Source organism: Bos javanicus, chromosome 15, assembly GCF_032452875.1.
Source record: "Bos javanicus breed banteng chromosome 15, ARS-OSU_banteng_1.0, whole genome shotgun sequence".
NCBI classification, from domain to species: domain Eukaryota; kingdom Metazoa; phylum Chordata; class Mammalia; order Artiodactyla; family Bovidae; genus Bos; species Bos javanicus.
In genome coordinates, this window is record NC_083882.1 from 50,926,875 (window position 1) to 50,947,661 (window position 20,787).

Below are 20,787 nucleotides of genomic sequence, written 5' to 3' on the forward strand. Positions count from 1 at the left end.
CTGCAGAATAAATCGCCCTCCCCCTGATGTTAAAAGAATATCAAGTCTCCTGAAAAGGAATTGTTTTTGGAAGTAGGGAACAGAAGGTGGCCTTTAGAGGGGAGCTCTAGGCACCCCTGTCCATCCAAACCTCCTTAAAAGCAGCTCCCACACGAGGGCACAGCACGTAGGCCTGGGGTGATGACCAGCATCAAAGAAAGCAGCGTGGCTCCTCCACGTAGCAGATACGATGCTTCACTCTATTACACAATGAGAACACGGGAGGGAACGCAAAGCAAGGACTAAACTCTGCGGAGCTTTCACTCGCCCCAGCCTCCAAGAAGCTCCAGACTCCAGCGGCACCTCAACCCCTCCGCCTTCCTCCTCCCTTGGCCCCGCCCAGTCTCCTCCCCCTCTGCCCGCCTCCCTTTCAGATTTGCCGTGGACGGGAAATCGAAAGTGAAATAAGGAACTGGCTGCTACCAGTTCCTTATTTCACTTTCCTGGCTGCTCGAAAAGGTGAGTGAACTTAGCTAGACCGAGGTACCCCAACTCTCCCTGGGGGACCTCTCTCCCCTGCCCCGGGTCTGACAAGCCTCATCCAAGCCGTCCCCACCCCTAGAAACTTCGATCTCAGGTTTTCTTTCGCGATAGGTCTTCCTCAACCCTAACCCAGCAGTTCTTCCCCTGCAGCCTGGGAGGAGGCTGGGCTGTAAACCTGACTGGGATGTCCCCTGGAAGGAGCTCGGATTGCCCTGCTTCCGCCAACACCTGAGCTGGGAAGAAAGACCCAGGGAAACTGGGAGAACTAGGATGGCAACCTAGCTCCGGGGTGGTCCAGGGGAGCCCGGTGTGGGGGTAGGTCCGCGATCCCTGAGACTGCTGCTGCTGCTGCTAAGTCGCTTCAGTAGTGTCCGACTCTGTGAGACCCATAGACGGCAGCCCACCAGGCTCCCCTGTCCCTGGGATTCTCCAGGCAAGAATACTGGAGTGGGTTGCCATTTCCTTCTCCAATGCATGAAGGTAAAAAGTGAAAGTGAAGTCGCTCAGTCCTGTCCGACTCTGAGCGACTCCACGGACTGCAGCCTACCGGCCTCCTCCGTCCATGGGATTTTCCAGGCAAGAGTACTGGAGTGGGGTGCCATCGCCTTCTCCGATCCCTGAGATTGCTATCCCCAAAAGGCTCCCTCTGCAGGTGAGAGAGACAGGGTTGCTTAGGATATTAGAAAACTATGGGTCTATGCCCTAGAAGAAACAAAGGCGGTGCCAGATTCAGAGTAGCTGAGAAGAGCCCAGGAAGTTCTTAATAAACCACACGCTTCTGTGTGTATGCACATACATATATATACACACATATACATATGCGTATGTGTGTGTGCTCAGTAGTGTCTGACTTTTGCGACCCCATGGACTGTATGTAGGCCACCAGGCTCCTCTGTCCATGGGATTTCCCAGGTAAGATACTGAAGTGGGTTGCCATTTCCTTCTCCAGGGGATCTTCCCAACTCAGGGATCAAACCTGCTGTCTCCTGTGTCTCCTGCGTCTCCTGCATTAGCAGGTGGATTCTTTACCACTTGCACCACCTAGGAAGCCCATGTACTTAATACGGATATCCTTATAAGAATATGTAAGAATAAATATTCTTATATATATTCATGTTACCGATAATTAGATACCAATAACTCCTACCTATTGCAAAGATTGATGAGAATGTATGTGAAGCACGTAGCACCTGACACATGGAAGGAGCACAGTCAATGGTCGCTACTGTTAAGATTAGCTTCTCAACAGAGTGGAAGACCAGTGGCCTGAGGCAGAAGATCAATAGGTAAAGCCTGGATTCTGAGGGGTTAAGCAGAGATGAACATGATGAAAGTCGAATTGTAAGCAGCTGTCTCTCAGGTTCTCAATAATTTTTGCTCTCTTGGGGACTCAGTGTCCCCTTCTGTCTGACTGGATCAGTGACCCAGACTCTGGAAGAGGAGAGCTTGCTATTCAGGTTGAGGTCCTTGTCTTTTCTTGTTTTCACTCCCTCCAGTTCACCCTCTCTCATGGTTCCCTTTTCTCACCTGGCTCTTCTCTTCCCTCCCTTTCCTCTTCTCCTCCCCTCACCACAAGATCTCCCCAGCACTACTGAAGAGGAGCATCACCCCAATGGCCTCAGCCGTACCCTTGACAATGATGTGGGAGGAGGTCACGTGTTCTATCTGCCTGGATCCCATGGTGGAGCCTATGAGCATTGAATGTGGTCATAGCTTCTGCCAGGAGTGCATCTCTGAGGTCGGGAAAGAAGGGGGTAGCGTCTGTCCTGTGTGCCGACGCCACTTCCTGCTCCAGAATCTCCGGCCCAATCGACAGGTAGCCAACATGGTGGACAACCTTAGAAAAATCAGCCAGGGTGCCAAGGAGAGCCCACACGGGGAGCTGTGTGTGGTGCACAGAGAGAAAATTCACCTCTTCTGTGAGGAAGATGGGAAGGCCCTTTGCTGGGTGTGTTCCCAGTCCCAGAAACACCGTGATCATCCCATGGTCCCTATTGAGGAGGCTGCTCAGGACTACCAGGTGAGGCCTCAGCACAGAGGCAGGAACAGGTAAAAAGGAGATGGGGGCCCTGTTGACGGCTTTGTTCCCCAGAGCTGGGAATGGAAGAGAGTTACCTGTGGGGCTGGAGAAAGGATAGAGGTCTCCTGCCTTCTACGTCTTATTTAAGGGGGAAATGGCAAGCTCAGAACACTTTTCTCATTCTCCTGGAGCAGGGATGTGCTATGGGAAAATGCTTTAAGAATCTTCTTCCCTTGTGGCCTCCTGCTTAATTAGGAACAAGCAGTTTGCCCCCACCCTTTGTACCCCAACCGTGTGGCCCTATTTTGTAAGAAATATCAGGCTTTTTCCAAAACCCTGCCATCCACAGACTTCCTACCCCAAACAGACTACAGTCCTTCCTTGTCCTCTGCACTCAGGCTCTTCTAAGAACCAGTATGATCTTCCCCCCACTTCACACCACTGCACCCTACTTCTTGACCTGACTGGGTATCATCTTGCTTTCGTTCTCTGCAGGAGAAGCTTCAGGTGGCACTAAATAAACTAAGACATAAGCAGGAGTTGGCTGAGAAGCTGGAATTGGACATTGCAATGAAGAAAGCATCCTGGAAGGCAAGAGTCATATCCTGAAGGGAATCTTAGATCCAAAGCCTGGGGAGGGTCCAGCTATGCCAGTCCCTATATCTCATTCCCCAAGAACCAGCTGCCCCATAGGTCTCTTGATGGAGGGGATTAAAAGAGTGTAGAGATCAAAAAGAGCTCCCAGTCAGATGGAGAGAGAGTCTTAGGAGAAGGTGCTGAGGGACAAGATACACCCTAATGCTCCTGCTTCTTAAGCCCAGTCTCTGGAGATGACAGCACAGGGCCTCAGGGTCTGGGACAGAGGAATGCCAGGAGAGATGCCCAATGTCAAGAAATGACAAGTTGTCAAGAAATGACAGTGACTGTGAGGACCAGACTTAAGGGAACCATAAAGGCCTAAGATGGGCTTCCCTGGTGGCTCAGATGGTAAAGAGTCTGCCTGCAGTATCGGAGACCCAGGTTCAATCCCTGGATTGGGAAGATCCCCTGAAGAAGGGAATGGCTACCCACTCCAGTATTCTTGCCTGGAGAATCCCATGGACAAAGGAGCCTGGCGGGCTACAGCCCATAGAGTCACAAAGAGTTGGACATGACTAAGCAACTAACACTTTCACTTTCAAAGGCCTAAGATAGGAAAACCAGTCTGACCAGGTAGGTACTTGACCATGTCCAGCTCACTGGTCCAAAATGTAATGGAGAGCTAAAGCTTGTTCCACCCCAGGGATTAGGAGGTGGGGTGGGTCAGGGACTAGAAAGGAGCAGAAGGAGCTCATGGCCAAGAGATCCCAGAAGAGGAAGACTTGAGACCCAGAAAGCATAAGGCAGGCTGTGGTGGTATTGAGTGACCCTCCAGTTACAAGCAGGAGAGGGCAAGCATAGAATACCTCAAAGACTCCTTTTTCCCAAACTTAGGAACCAGGTTATAAGCCTGGCTTTGCAGGTTTGTTGGAGTAGGGCCAGGTGTTACTCGCTCAGTTACTAAGATATGAAGACAAAGAGGCACATTGAGGGAGCAGGGGTGACTTGAAGGAGGTTGAGGAAATCTCTGATACCACAGGCTGATGCAGCTGTGATAGGAGAGCAACTACGGTGCACCTCCCCACCGCACCCCACCAGTCCCATTCCCCTCAGGCCCAGAAGCCTCACCCACCTCCCTTCCCAGCAAAATTGTGTATGTGTGTATTCCCAGACAGAGCCAGAATGGAGTAGGAGTAGATATAGATACTTCCATTCCCAAATCTTAGGGGATTATGATTAAAAACCACCTCTTTCTTTCCATTGACACCAAAGGAGAAGGTTGAGGCGCACAAATTAAGAATTCATGAAGAGTTTGTAAGGCAGAAAAACTTCCTGGCCGAAGAGGAGCAGAAGCAACTCCAGAAGCTAGAGGAAGAGGAGAGGCAACAGCTGAGAACCCTGGGGGACACAGAGGCTAGGCTGGCCCAGCAGATCCAGGCCCTGCAGGAGCTGATCGCAGAGCTGGAGAGGAGGAGGCGGGGCTCGGCGCTGGAGCTGCTGCAGGTGAGGCCTGAGGACAGCTCCTCTCTGAGATTCAGGGAGTAACTGAAAAAAAACAGTTTTTTGTGTTCTCTGCCTCTTCAGGGCACACAGAAACTTGGTCCCTGGCATTTTCTTAAATAAACTGGAATTCAGACCTATGAGTGGTTTGCATTCAAAGCCTAGAAAGGTACAAATTAGAAAGGAATATTCCATGCAGTAATGAAAAGAAATGGACATCTCTAGTAAGTGTCTGTTCTAACACACAATCAGATTCATGATCTTGAGAACGTACCTTAATCTTTCTGAGGATCAGGTTTCTCCTATGTTAAATGGATATTATAAAATTACATATCTCAGGGCCCCAACCTTGCCACCAATTCCTTCCATAACTCTAAATTAAGTCATTTTCTTTTCCTAGACCTAATTTCTCCATTTGTAAACAAGGGCAGCAGGGAATAGGCTAAATGACAAGCAGTTCCCCAGGCTTTTTAGTTATAAATGTAACATGTTTACACTTCCATGAGCTATATATGTATAACTGTATCACTCTGCCATATACCTGAAACATTGTCAATCAACTGTATTTCAATTTTATAAAAAGAAAAAAAAAGAGGCAGAGAACACAAGGGAACTGTTCTTGGGAGAACCCCATGGGGTCTGCTCGATTTCAGTACATAAATATAAAATGCTTAGAACAGTGCCTGGCACACAGTATGTGGTTGCATAAATATTATTTAATTTTATTATCATTTATGTTATAAAATACCTACTGAATACCTGCCTCTGAGGAGGCCTTAAAAATAGCTGAGAAAAGAAGAGAAGCAAAAGGCAAAGGAGAAAAGGAACGGAGTTTCAAAGAATAGCAAGGAAAGAGAGATAAGAAATAAGAGATAAGAAAGCTTTCCTCAGTGATCAATGCAAAGAAATAGAGGAAAACAATAAAACTGGAAAGACTAGAGATCTTCAAGAAAATTAGAGATACCAAGGGAACATTTCATGCAAAGTGAAAGTAAGTGAAAGTGAAAGTCACTCAGTCGTGCCCAACTCTTTGCAACCCCATGGACTATTCAGTCCGTGGAATTCTCCAGGCCAGAATACTGGAGTGTGTAGCCTTTCCCTTCTATAGGGGATCTTCCCAACCCAGGGATCGAACCCAGGTCTCCCACATTGCAAGTGGATTCTTTACCAGCTGAGCCACAAGGGAAGCCCAAGATGGGCACAATAAAGGACAGAAACAATATGGACCTAACAGAAGCAGAAGATATTAAAAAGAGGTGGCAAGAATACACAGAAGAACTATGCAAAAAAGATCTTTATGACCCAGATAACCACAATGGTGTGATCACTCACCTAGAGCCAGACACCCTGGAATGCAAAGTCAAGTGGGCCTTATGAAGCATCACTACAAACAAAGCTAGCAAAGGTGATGGAATTCCAGTTGAGCTATTTCAAATCCTAAAAGATGATGCTGTGAAAATGGTTTACTCAATATGCCGGCAAATTTGGAAAACTCAGCAGTGACCACAGAACTGCAAAATGTCAGTTTTCATTCCAATTCCTAAAAAACGCAATGCCAAAGAATGCTCAAACTACGACACAATCACACACATCTCACACACTAGCAAAGTAATACTTAAAATTCTCCAAGCCAGGCTTCAACAGTATATGAACCATGAACTTGCAGATGTTCAAGCTGGATTTAGAAAAGGCACAGGAACTAGAGATCAAATTGCCATCATCCATTGGATCATCAAAAAGGCAAGAGAGTTCCAGAAAAACATCTACCTCTGCTTTATTGACTATGCCAAAGTCTTTGTGTAAATCACAATAAACTGTGGAAAATTCTTAAAGATATGGGAATACCAGACCACTTGACCTGCCTCCTGAGAAATCTGTATGCAGGTCAAGAAGCAACAGTTAGAACTGGACATGGGACAACAGACTGGTTCCAAATCAGGAAAGGAGTACATCAAGGCTGTATATTGTCACCCTGTTTATTTAATTTATATGCAGAATACATCATTCAAAATGCCAGGCTGGATGAAGCACAAGCTGGAATCAATTGCCAGGAGAAATATCAGTAACCTCAGATCCATAGATGATACCACCCTTATAGCAGAAAGTGAAGAACTAAAGAGCCTCTTGATGAAAGTGAAAGAGGAGAGTGAAAAAGTTGGCTTAAAGCTCAACATTCAGAAAATTAAGATCATGGCATCCGGTCCCATCACTTCATGGCAAATAGATGTGGAAACAGTGGCAGACTTTATTTTGGGGGGCTCCAAAATCACTGCAGATAGTGACTACACCATGAAATTAAAAGATGCTTGCCCCTTGGAAGAAAAGTTATGACCAACCTAGACAACGTATTAAAAAGCAGAGACATTACTTTACCAACAAAGGTCTGTCTAGTCAAACCTATGGTTTTTCCATTAGTCATGTATGGATGTGAGAGTTGGACCATAAAGAAAGCTGAGCACCTAAGAATTGATGCTTTTGAACTGTGGTGTTGAAGAAGACTCTTGAGAGTCCCTTGGACAACAAGGAGATCCAACCAGTCCATCCTAAAGAAAATCAGTCCTAAATATTCATTGGAAGGACTGATGCTGAAGCTGAAACTCCAGTACTTTCTCCACTTGATGCAAAGAACTGACTCATTTGAAAAGACCCTGATGCTGGGAAAGATTGAAGGCAGGAGGAGAAAGGGAGGAGGGGATGACAGAAGATGAGATGGTTGGATGGCATCACTGACTCAATGGACATGAGTTTGAGAAATCTCTGGGAGTTGGTGATGGACAGGAAAGCCTGACATGCTGCAGTCCATGGGGTCTTAAAAAGTCGGACACGATTGAGTGACTGAACTGAGTGACTGACCTACTGAATATAAAAACAGTAGGTTGGAAATGACAAAATGAAGCTAAAAGTAAAATAACTGAGAAAATAAAATTAAACCTTGTGCATGTTATTTTGCTCTCCCAGGAAAATAAGGACAAAGAAATGAGAATTTTAGAGAAATATTAAAATATGACTTTGTTTCTCCCTTATTTGGCCTAAGCCAGTGTTCTCATTTGGTATTACAGCTTTGATGTATATGCTAATTGCACAGATTATTGAGTTATATAGCCATCCTTGTCATTTTGCTTTTTCTATGCCTGTTTACTAATCTTTAAATGGAATATAAGTAATAGTACTTACCTAATAGGAGCTTATAAATAATTAAACAAGTTATACAAAAAAAAAAAAATCTGTTCTAAGCAATAGTAGCCATGTGTTGTTACTGCTACTTTTCCTAATTTTTGTTTTTTCTTGTTCAGTCACTAAGTTGTATCTGACTCTTAACGATTCCATGAACTGTAGCACACCAGGCTTCCCAAAGTTTGCTCAGATTCATATCCATTGAGTCAGCAATACTATCTAACCATGTCATCCTCTGCATCCCTCTTCTCTTTTTGCCTTCAATCTTTCCCAGCATCAGGGTCTCTTCCAATGAGTCGGCTCTTCGCATCAGGTCGCCAAAGTATTGGAGCTTCAGCATCAGTCCTTCCAATGAATATTCAAGATTGATTTTCTTTCGAATTGACTGATTTGATCTCCTTGCAGTCCAAAGGACTCTGAAGAGTCTTCTTCAGCAACACAATTCTAATTTATTTCATAATACTATAAATAACTGAAAATTCTTAAGTAGCACATAAAATTGTCGGCATTCAGTCCCTCATGACAATGCAATGAAGTGGCTGCTACTATTATTACCCCTATTTCATAGATGAGAGAACTTAAGGTGCAAAGAAGTTAAAAGATTTAGTGATAGACTGAAGCTAAGAAACTTAAACAAGTTCCCCTGAATAAGAGGTATTATCACCTGAGTAAGAGGTATTAAGTAGAACACACATCAATAAATTTATTTTTTAAAGTTTTTTTTGTTTTTTTTTTTTTTAATAAATTCACTGATGTGTGTTCTACTTAAAAATCATCTCACACCCAGCAATGATGAGCTTGCCTCACTTTGGGAAACTTTGGACTACGTGGTCTCAAAAGTCCCTCTGCTGTAGCATTCTGTGGTTCCTCTTTTCCCCATACCTTTTCACTGTCTCTTGGTCAGATACAGTCATGAAAAAATTTGTTTGTGTTCTCCAGTGTTCTAGCCTGGGGAATCCCAGGGACGGTGGAGCCTGGTGGGCTACCGTCTGTGGGGTCGCACAGAGTCTGACACAACTGAAGAGACTTAGCAGCAACAGCAGCAGCTTCCTCCCCCTGATTACAGGTCACACCCATGCTGGGTTTCTGCTTCCTCATCCATTTCAAGGTGGTCAGAGGCATTTTTCAGGCCTTTGTCCAGAGGCTTGGGGCAGAGCAGTGTTCTGTAGACCTCAGGGTGACATCGCTTTACCCACATGACTGAAGTCTCAGTTGTAAACTAGTGTCTCCAGAACTTACTGTCTGTTTCTTGTCTCCTCAGGAGGTGAAAAGTGTCCTGGAAAGGTAAGGAAAGGTTTTCTTCATTAGAGGAGGGGGCAGTATATATCTTAAAAAAGAGTTTTAGTTAGAAAACATGCATTGAAGTCATCCCTATCCTCCTTCCTATTCTCAAAGATCCAGTCCTCCTTAAAATATGTTCTGGTCTCGAAAGGCTAATTAATGGACATCTCAGTTGGTGAATGTCAACCCACTCCAGTATTCTTGCCTGGAAAGTCCCACAGACAGAGGAGGCTGGCGGGCTACAGTCCCTGGGGTCACAAAGAGTTGGACACGACTAAGAAACTGAACACACACGGTTGGTGAGGTGCCCGAAGTAACTGGCATGTCATATCTTCACAAAGTGAAATAACAGACAGGGAAGTTGAGTTTACAGCCTGCTGGGACTCTTTTAAAAAGTATATTACTGGTTTCAAACCTCTCTAAAAGAGCCATGGGTAAGACCCACAGCATGGGCGAGACTCCTTGAGGTTCCTCATGGAGGTGATTCAGCCTGTATCAGACACCTTGAGTTATGAAGTGAAGCAGAAGGTACTTGTGTAATGACCTAAGACCCAGAGAGACATACAGGCTGGCCAGATGACACAGATGCTCATGTAGCCATCAAGGCTTAGATAGAAACAAAATCCTACCTACTTTTGCCCTCCGTCCCTAACACAGATCCTAACACAGATTGTTGTAGTTGTTGTTGTTTAGTTGCTGAGTTGTGTCCAGGTCAGATGGTAAAGAATCCGTCTGCAATGCGGGAGACCTGGGTTCGATCCCTGGGTTGGGAAGATCCCCTGGAGAAGGGAATAGCTACCCACTCCAGTAATTTTGCCTGGAGATTTCCAAGGACAGAGGAGCCTGGCAGGCTACAGTCCATGGGGTCACAAAGAGTTGGACATGACAGCTTTCACTTCACTGTGTCCAACTCTTTGCAACCCCATGGACTGTAGCCCCAGGCTCTTCTGCCCATGGGATTTCCCATACAAGAATACTGGAATGGGTTGCCATTTCCTTCTCCAGGGAATCTTTCTGACCCAAGGGATTGAACCCATGTCTCCTGCATTGGTAAGTGGATTCTTTACCAATGCATCACCTGGGAAGACCCCCTAACACAGGAGCTGTTTGCAAATTTGCATCAGATTAAATTATCAGTCATCCATAAAGGTGGTATAGCCATTGGATTTGGGCAGGATGAGGTAGGAGTTGGAGACAGGGTCTCTAATTCTTTTTCCCCCAGGAGTGAATCCTGGAACCTGAAGGAGTTGGATGTCGCCTCCACAGACCTGAGGAATGTATTCTATGTGCCCGGGATTAAGAAGATGCTGAGGACGTGTGGAGGTGAGCACCAAGGGTGTGGGACTGGCTTGCCAAGGGAGTGAAGGGGATAAGGAGGGTGTCCAGTGCATCCCTGGGTTGGAGAGAGATGGCAGGTTAGAGTAGGTGGGGCAGGTGCAGAAATAGGGAAGGTGGTTCCCTCAAAGGTCAGGGCAGGGGTCAGAGTTGGCCAGGGGTTATCTCCTCACACAGTGAGGCTCAGGGTCACCCCTTCATCCTCATCCCCCCACTGCTGGCACAGGGTTGCTGACTCTGCACAGTCTCCCAGCCTGACTGTGGCCCTCTCTCTGCAGTACACATCACCCTGGATCCACAGACAGCCAATCCGTGGCTCATCCTTTCAGAGAATCGGAGACAAGTGAGGCTTGCAAACACCCGGCAGGAAGTGCCTGAAAATGAGGAGAGATTTGATAGTTACCCCATGGTACTGGGTGCCCAGCGCTTTGACTCCGGGAAAGTTTACTGGGAGGTAGATGTGACGGGAAAGGAAGCCTGGGACCTGGGGGTTTGTAGAGACAATGTGCGGAGGAAGGGACAGTTTTTGCTCAACTCCGACACTGGCTTTTGGATAATCTGGCTATGGAACAAACAAAAATATGAGGCTGGCACCTGCCCCCAGACTCCCCTCCACCTTCAGGTGCCTCCAAACCGAATTGGGATCTTCCTAGATTATGAGGCCAGCACTGTCTCTTTCTACAACATCACTGACCACGCCTCCCTCATCTACACCTTCTCTGAATGTGCCTTTGCTGGACCCCTGCGGCCCTTCTTCAATCCTGGTTTCAATGATAGAGGAACAAACTCAGCCCCTCTGATCCTCTGTCCACTTAAGACAGGCTGGTAGGGATCCAGATGATTCTCTCTGGACATAAGCAACCCCTCTGTTGGTTCCACTCCTCAGCCAGTGACCCTGTCTCATGTGCCCATGAACTCCAAACCACCTTTGTCTCTGCAGATGTGTCAGGATACCACAGGCAAACTGGCCCCAAGGTCACCCGCAGTCTGTGTCAAATGACCTACAGCACCAGGATTCCTGCCCTATGTTGCTTTATCATTCCCTCCATGAAATAAACTACTTGCATTTGGCCCCCAAACTCACCTGGATCAACTAAAGCATGTTTCTGCCTTCTTCATGTGACTTCAAGTTTTGCTTTTTCCTCTCCATCTCTAGGCTTTTGGTCCAATCTCTACTATGTATCTTGCAAAGTGAAAGTGAAGTCACTCAGTCATGTCTGACTCTTTGCAACCCCATGGACTGTAGCCTACCAGGCTCTTCTGTCCATGGGATTTTCCAGGCAAGAGTACTGGAGTGGGTTGCCATTTCCTTCTCCAGAGGATCTTCCCAACCCAGGGATCGAACCTGGGTCTCCCGCATTGTAGGCAGACACTTTACCATCTGAGCCACCAGGGAAGTCCCATGTATCTTGCAAAGGACTTCCTAAATAAATTGGTCTCAATCTATCCCATCATTCCTATCTTGTATACCTCGAGGATTATCTTCCCAACATACATCTGATCAAGAGTGGCTTCACAGTGCCTATAGGAAAACAGGCATTAACAGGCATTAACTTTTTAAATGAAGGCTGAATTATGCATGTCTTAGGTTGCCATGTTAAATATCTAACCAGCTATGATCCCTCATTTCCCCTGTTATCTCCCAACCACATCTTGTTGATAGTGGTGTTGGTTAAAGAACATATCAACATAAATGGCCAGTGTGATAATTTTTTGATAGAACAACTTGCCTAGGCTATAAGCCCCCAGGTTTTCAATCAAACACTAATCCAGATTGTTGCTATGAAGATATTTTTGTAGATGTCATCAAAGTCCATAATGATTTGACTTTAAATAAGGGACGTTGTCCTAGATAAGCTGGGTGGGCCTAATGTTCAATCAGGTGGAAGTCTAAGGGCGGATCTGAGGCTCCTGTGAAGAAGATAGTGCACTTGTGAATAGCAGCTTCAACTCACGCCCAAGAGTCTGAACTTCACCTTCCTCGATAATCTGCCCTGTGGATTTTATGACTTGTCTTGCCAGCCCTCCCAGATGTATAAGTGAACTTCTTATCATAAGCAAGTCTCGTAATATTTATTTCCTGTTCTCCTCCAGTTGAACCCTAACTGGTGTGAAGGCCAGGAAGGAGGTAACAGCATCACCTGATTTCAGCACACACTTTTCTTGAGTTTAAACTTTTTAAGTTGGCACAATGAAGCTCTACATGTGAACATCAGTAGGCTGCCTGAGAGCCACTGTCCTTCCAGGAAATGTGATTCCTTATCTAAAATAGAATCTCAGATTGCCCTTAGCACATATGCTAAATATTTCATGAAAAACTTAGATACTACACAAAGATGTCAGTGACCTTAAAAAAAGCTGTTGTTTTTAGGTCTGTCTTAATACTGGACTGAAAGAAGGTACTTTGATGGAAAGATAGCAACAACAGAATCCTCAGGCAAGAGACATCACAGAGCTTACTCAATTAAGTTGCCAAAGGTGACCAATGCTTTGGTTGATACACTAGAGAGAATATGGAGAATTCAATTCATCATGAATGGGATGTGCTGGGGGAGGGTTGGATTCTGTATATCCGACATGGGTCAAAGAAATATTTTTAATTAGAAGGGTAGATTATGAAATCAGCTTTTCTACTTCTCTGCTTTGGGGGTGGCCAATGTAATTGATGATGGGTTTTTCCCCCCTTCAGTTGATATGCTGATGTGAGGACACTGCCATAATGATATAAACTTAAGTAAATTTTTATTTCTCAAAATCTGAATACCTTGGCATATTGGGTTATCCTGATGTTTGCAGATATATTACACAGATGACGTACTGCCATCCCCTGCATCTCCACCAAAAAAGAATTAAATAGAGGTTTCATAGTATCTCAACTTTTATCCCCACCAATAATTAGTAATAAGTGATCCAGGTACACTCCAGCATATCACACATAAGATTATCATACTAAGTGAAGTAAGCCAGAAAAAGACAAGTATCATATGATAACACTTATATGTGAAATATTTAAAAAATGATATAAATGACCTCATATATGAAACAGAAATAGACCCACAGATATAGAAAACAAACATGGTTATTAAAGGGGGAAAGGGGGTTGGAAGAGATAAATTAAGAGTTTGGGATTAACATATATATACACTACTTTATATAAAATACATAACTGAGAACCTACTGTATAACACAGAAAACTATACTCAATATTTTGTATTAACTTATAAGGGAAAAGAATTTGAAAAAGATTAGATACATGTGCATGTATAATTGAATCACTTTGCCATTCACCTGAAACTAACACAGCACTGTAAATCAACTATGCTTCAAAAAAAATTTTTTTTAATTCTCTTGAGAAATGAGTAATTAGCCTCCAATTAAAATAATAAATTTATATTTAAAAAAGAAAAAACAAAAACAACAAAACAAAAAAAAAAGAAATGAGAGCTTTACCAGCAACAATTCTAATTTTGATTAATATTATCCTTTACAACTCAAATAATGTCTCTTGACTTTTTGATCTCCTATGATACCACAACTTCCTTTTGAAATATTGATAGAAGAAGCAGAAATTATTATAGCAAAGTTTTAAAGATAAACAAGCTAAGACAGGAAGACGTTAAAAATCTGTCCAGTGCTTACTCTTTGTCAATATTCAAAATCCTATTTATACTTTAAATTTTGGGTTCTATCACAGCCATATGATAAAAGCATGATCAAGAAATTTAAAGATTATGGTGCCCCTCACTTATTTATGAAAATATTTTATATTAAAACATTTCTTAAGGTCAAATCAGCAAATTTCAAGTATATAATACCATGTTTTAAACTATAGTCACCATACTATACATTAGATCCCCAAACTGAAAGTTTGTACCCTTCAAGCAATATCTCCATTTCCCCTACCCCTGTGCCTCTTGAAACCACCATTCTACTCTCTACTTCTGTGAGTTCAATTTTTTTTTTTTGATTCTCCATGTAAGAGAAATCATACTGTTTTTGTCTTTCTTTTTCTGGCTTATTAATTTAGCATTGCATGCAGATCCTTTACCATCTGAGCCACAAGGGAAGCCCTAGTATAAGGTACTCCAGGTTTATTCATGTTGTCAAAAGTAGTAAGATTTCCTTATTTTTATGATTGAATAATATTCCATTGTGTGTATGTACCACATTTTTCTCTTTTTTTCTCCCATCTTTATTGAGATATAACATTTTGTAAGTTTAAGGTGCACAATGTAATGATTTAATACACATATATATAGCACAATTATTACAGTAAACTTTGTTAACACATCTATCACCTCACATAGTTGTATTTGTATTAATATATGTTTGTGGTGAGAACTTTTAAAGTCTACTCTCTTAGCAACTTTCAAATATACAATGAAGTATTATTAACTATAGTCATCATGCTATATGTTACATCCTCATAAAATACTCAGCTTAATACTGAAACTTTGTACCCTTGACAACTTTTACCCATTTACCCTACCCACAGACCCTCACCTCAGGCAACTACCAATCTTTTCCCTGTTTCTATGAGTTTCTTTTTAATTCCACTTATAAATGAGATCATACAGTATTTATCTTTAGCTTATTTCATTTAGTTCAATATTTTCAAGGTTCACCCACGTTGTAACAGATGGCAAGGTTTCTTTCTTTTTATGGCTGGATAACATAAGTGTGTGTGTAATATTTTATCTATCGATTCATTTTTCAATGGACATTTAGGTTGTCTCTATGCCTTAGCTATTGTAAATAATGCTTCATTGAACATGGGAATGGATATATCTCTTTCAGATACCGATTTTGTTTTCAAATACACAGAAGTGCAATTTCTAAACCATATGATAATTCTACTTTTAATTTTTTAAGGAACATCTGTACTGTTTCCATATTGGTTCCACAAATTTACATTCCCATCAACACCACACAATGGTTCCCCTTTCTCCATATCCTTGCCAGCATTTTTCATCTCTTAACTTTTTGATAATATCCATTCTAACGGGTTGGGGGTGATGCCTCATTGTGGTTTTAACTCACATTTCCCCGGTGATGTTGAGACTCTCTACATGTTCCTATTGACGGTTTGTATGTCTTCTTCAAAAAATGTGTAATCAGGTCTTTGCCTATTATTTAGTCAGGTTATTTCTTTTTGATTGTGTGTGTGTGTTATTTTGCTATTGAGTTTTGCTAACTGAGTTTCTTTTTTTTTTTTTTTTATTTTATTTAACTTCACAATTTTGTATTGGTTTTGCCATATATCAAAATGAATCTGCCACAGGTATACATGTGTTCCCCATCCTGAACCCTCCTCCTTCCTCCCTCCTCCCTCCCCACACCATCCCTCTGGGTCGTCCCAGTGCACCAGCCCCAAGCATCCAGTATCGTGCATCGAACCTGGACTGCCAACTCGTTTCATATATGATATTATACATATTTCAATGCCATTCTCCCAAATCATCCCACCCTCACCCTCTCCCACAGAGTCCAAAAGACTGTTCTATACATCAGTGTCTCTTTTGCTGTCTCGTATACAGGATTATTGTTACCATCTTTTTAAATTCCATATATATGCGTTAGTATACTGTATTGGTGTTTTTCTTTCTGGCTTACTTCACTCTGTATAATAGGCTCCAGTTTCATCCACCTCATTAGAACTGATTCAAATGTATTCATTTTAATGGCTGAGTAATACTCCATTGTGTATATGTACCACAGCTTTCTTATCCATTCATCTGCTAAGGGACATCTAGGTTGCTTCCATGTCCTGGCTATTATAAACAGTGCTGCGATGAACATTGGGGTACATGTGTCTCTTTCAATTCTGGTTTCCTCTGTGTGTATGCCCAGCAGTGGGATTGCTGGATCATAAGGCAGTTCTATTTCCAGTTTTTTAAGGAATCTCCACACTGTTCTCCATAGTGGCTGTACTAGTTTGCATTCCCACCAACAGTGTAAGAGGGTTCCCTTTTCTCCACACCCTCTCCAGCATTTATTGTTTGTAGACTTTTGGATCGCAGCCATTCTGACTGGCATGAAATGATACCTCATAGTGGTTTGATTTGCATTTCTCTGATAATGAGTAATGAGAAAATAGAAAGAGAAATTAAGGAAACAATTCCATTCACCATTGCAATGAAAAGAATAAAATTCTTAGGAATATATCTACCTAAAGAAACTAAAGACCTATATATAGAAAACTATAAAACACTGGTGAAAGAAATCAAAGAGGACACTAATAGATGGAGAAATATACCATGTTCATGGATTGGAAGAATCAATACAGTGAAAATGAGTATACTACCCAAAGCAATTTATAGATTCAATGCAATCCCTATCAAGCTACCAACAGTATTCTTCACAGAGCTAGAACAAATAATTTCACAATTTGTATGGAAATACAAAAAACCTCGAATAGCCAAAGCTATCTTGAGAAAGAAAAATGGAACTGGAGGAATCAACCTGCCTGACTTCAGGCTCTACTACAAAGCCACAGTCATCAAGACAGTATGGTACTGGCACAGACAGAAATATAGATCAATGGAACAAAATAGAAAGCCCAGAGATAAATCCATGCACATATGAACACCTTATCTTTGACAAAGGAGGCAAGAATATACAATGGATTAAAGACAATCTCTTTAACAAGTGGTCCTGGGAAAACTGGTCAACCGCTTGTAAAAGAATGAAACTAGAGCACTTTCTAACACCATACACAAAAATAAACTCAAAATGGATTAAAGATCTAAACGTAAGACCAGAAACTATAAAACTCCTAGAGGAGAACATAGGCAAAACACTCTCCGACTTACCTCAGAGCAGGATCCTCTATGACCCACCTCCCAGAATATAGGAAATAAAAGCAAAAATAAACAAATGGGACCTAATTAAACTTAAAAGCTTCTGCACAACAAAGGAAACTATAAGCAAGGTGAAAAGACAGCCTTCAGAATGGGAGAAAATAATAGCAAATGAAGCAACTGACAAACAACTAATCTCAAAAATATACAAGCAACTCCTACAGCTCAATCCCAGAAAAATAAATGACCCAATCAAAAAATGGACCAAAGAACTAAGTAGACATTTCTGCAAAGAAGACATACAGATGGCTAACAAACACATGAAAAGATGCTCAACATCACTCATTATCAGAGAAATGCTGAGTGTCATTAGTTCCTTATATATTTGGATATCAACCCCTTAGCAGATATATGGTTTGCAAATATTTTCCCCTATTTCATAGTTACCTTTTCATTTTACTGATTGCTTCCTTTGCTGTGCAGGAGCTTATGGGGTCTTCCCAGGTGGCTCAGTAGTAAAGAATTTGCCTGTCAATGCAGGAGACACAGGAGACATGGGTTTGATCCCTGGGTCCGGACTATCCCCTAGAGGAGGAAATGGCAACCCATTCCAGTATTTTTGCCTGAAAAATCCCATTGACAAGAGGAACATGGTGGGCTACAGTCCATGGGGTCACAAAGAGTCAGACATGACTGAGCGCACATGCAGGAGCTTTTCAGTTTGATGTAGTCTTACTTCTTATTTTGTTTTTGTGTGATATCAAGAAAATCATTGCCAAGACCGGTGCCAAGAAGTTTTTCTCCATGTTTTCTTCTAAGATTTTTACAGTTTTGGGACTTAGAGTTAAGTCTTTAATTCACTTCAGGTTAACTTTTGTTTATGGTGTAAGGTAAGGGCCTAATTTCAATCTTTTGCATCTGAATATCCAATTTTCCTAACACCATTTATTAAGAGATTGTCCTTTCCTCTTTGAGAATTCTTGACATCCTTGTCAAAGATTAACTGACCAATATACAAGGGTTTATTTCTGGGCTTTTTTTTCTGTTCCACTGGTCCCATTTCTAATTCAGAATAAAAGTTTATTATACCTCAAGTGTATATATTATTAAATGAATACATATTCTGTCTAGATGTTTTAGTAGATAAGTTTATTATAGGAAATAATTCTCATTGTTTAATATGACTTAGTTTAGTTTTTATATTTCTGTTTTTCTTGGGCCCTATGTATACACTGAGAAGTCTCTAAGAGAATAAGCTAACTTCCCCAAGGTCAAACACATCACTTGTGGAAAATCCAGTACTCAAATCTAATTTTGATCCAACAGCTCATGCTCTTTCCTCAATACTACCCTTCTCAAGGTAACATAGCATTCTATCTTTCAAAATCACAACAAATCGTTTTGTTCACAGTCAACACAACCCTTACTTCATAAATCTCTACAAAGTAAGCAAAGGAATTGCAAGATCCTATGTTGATAATCATACCACCTGTCATACAAACTCAGCAGAGTTTCCACTGTGAAGACAAAGTACTAACCACACATTCTCGAATCTGCCTGGTCTTAACACCATAAATGATGGGGTTTAACATAGGAGGAGCTAACATGCAGACATTTGCAAGCAGAATGTGGATATAAGGAGGAACATGATGCTCAAACCGCTGGGCAATTATGGTAAAAATGCCAGGCAAGTAGAACATGGAAATGACACCAAGGTGGGAGCCACATGTGCCTAGGGCCTTTTGCAGAGCTCCTCGGGAGGGAAGCTGGAAGACTGCATTGAGGATGAAGATGTAGGAAACTAAGATGAGCAAGGCATCTACCACTACAGTAGAGAGAAGGACAGACAAACCATACCAGACATTAACATGAATATCAGCACAAGCAAATTTGGCAACAGCCATGTGCTCACAGTAGGTATGTGGTAGCATGTTGCTATGGCAGAAAGGCAGTCTTTTCACCAGGAACACATCTGGAAGGATCACAGAGAAACTCCTCAGGACCACAGCCAGACCAACCCTTATGATTACTGCACGACTGAGCACTGTGGTATAGCGCAATGGGTCACAGATGGCTACATAGCGGTCAAATGCCATGGCCAACAGAATTCCTGATTCAGCAATGAAGGTGGCATGGATGAAGAAGATTTGGGTGACACAACCATCAAGGGAAATCTCTCCAGCATGGAACCAGAATATGGCCAGGGCTTTGGGCACAGTGGTAGTGGACAGGATGAGGTCCGCCACACCCAGCATACAGAGGAAGAAGTACATGGGTTCATGGAGGCTGCGTTCAGTCATGATGATGAAGACAAAGAGGCTATTCCCTAGGACAGCAACAAGGTAAGAAAGAAGAAAGGGGAGGGAGATCCATGTGTGCTGGTCTTCCAGGCCAGGGATCCCCAGCAGAATGAAGAGTGAATGGCTGGGACTAGTGTGGTTGGGGGTTGCCATGCCCAGGATGAGTCATCTGGATGTTGGTGTATGGGATTTGGCAGTCATCTCTTTTCTCTTTCCAAAAAGGTGACTTGATCTGGAGTGGGGGAAATGGAAACAGATCACTTTTCTCTGGGTGAGAAGTGGAAATGGTCCTGGTTAGAAACCAGGAAACATGGGTTAAAAGTCCTTGCCATTCTATTCAACAGTTATGTTATCTTGGTAACATTACTTCCCTGCTCTGGGTCTCTCTTTTATTTGTCACTTTAAAACTAAAGTCAGGGAGAATGTAGATTAGATATTTGTAAGTGAGTTCTCCCAGCTCTAGAATGCCATAGACCTTAGCATCAGGTTGTTATAAACAGTTGAGAGCTGTGAATAACCCTGCATTTTCCACCTTATCAGAATGTGACCTACATCTCAAAAGGAAAATGGTAACTGAGTTCATTATCAATTTAACAAACCTTACTGAACACATACCATGGCTCCTGGAGGACCTCCCTGAGAAAAGTCAGACAATTAAAATATCTATACAATACAGATAGTGTATAGGAAAAGTTAAACACAGGAGCTGTGGAAACATGGAAAGCTTCCTAGAAGTTCAGAAAAGCATTTCTAAAGGTGCCAATCTGAGCTGAACCTTGAAAAATAAACAAGAGTTTGCCAAGTAGTCATGTGAGGAGGAAGAACATGAACAAAGTCACAAAGATCTGAAAGGACAAGGAGTTTGTAGGGAAATTATAATGATTCAGGGTTACTATACCCTGGAGGACATGGCAGGAAATGATAGGAAATAATGTGAGGCAGTGAAGTAGGGGTCAACTCACTGAGGGTTCTGGGTACTGATGTAAGGAGTTTAGGCTTTATGTTGAAGCAGGAAGAGCCACTGAAGGGTTTGCCGTAAGAGAGGGGCATGGTGAAGTTTGCATTTGAGGTCACTCTCTCTCTGGCTCTGCTGTGTAGGAAGGATGTGGAAGGGAGGAGGCAGGTTGGAAAACAGGGACCAGGGACAAGATCAGCTGAGAGTATCTCTGCTCTAAGGGCTGCACGTGCATTTTCTCAATCAACATAACAGGAAATGACTGTAGTCATTTTCCCATTTTACTGATGGAGAGCAAACAGAGCTTAGAGAGATTTTCAT

General features: G+C 42.6%; 2 protein-coding genes across 4 annotated transcripts; one reads left to right on the top strand and one right to left on the bottom strand.

Moving 5' to 3' along the window:
• The first annotated feature begins 391 nt into the window (after nucleotides 1-391).
• Nucleotides 392-13,172, top strand: TRIM21 (tripartite motif containing 21). 3 transcript variants are annotated; one of them, XM_061380653.1, is made up of 8 exons: nucleotides 413-498; nucleotides 1,003-1,174; nucleotides 2,099-2,542; nucleotides 3,038-3,139; nucleotides 4,400-4,624; nucleotides 9,057-9,079; nucleotides 10,299-10,399; nucleotides 10,690-13,172. In XM_061380653.1, exons 2-8 carry the CDS (start codon nucleotides 1,085-1,087, stop codon nucleotides 11,238-11,240), a joined length of 1,536 nt encoding a protein of 511 aa, XP_061236637.1. In that variant the 5' UTR covers nucleotides 413-498; nucleotides 1,003-1,084; the 3' UTR covers nucleotides 11,241-13,172. The 3 variants fall into 3 exon arrangements, with proteins under 3 accessions (XP_061236638.1, XP_061236637.1, XP_061236636.1); XM_061380654.1 differs by lacking the exon at nucleotides 1,003-1,174 and having other exon boundaries at nucleotides 392-498; XM_061380652.1 differs by lacking the exon at nucleotides 413-498 and having other exon boundaries at nucleotides 505-1,174.
• Nucleotides 13,173-18,713: 5,541 nt separating this feature from the next.
• LOC133261374 (olfactory receptor 52B4-like) lies at nucleotides 18,714-19,708 on the bottom strand. Its single transcript, XM_061439867.1, has one exon. It carries the CDS (start codon nucleotides 19,662-19,664, stop codon nucleotides 18,714-18,716), a length of 951 nt encoding a protein of 316 aa, XP_061295851.1. The 5' UTR covers nucleotides 19,665-19,708.
• Nucleotides 19,709-20,787: the final 1,079 nt, after the last annotated feature.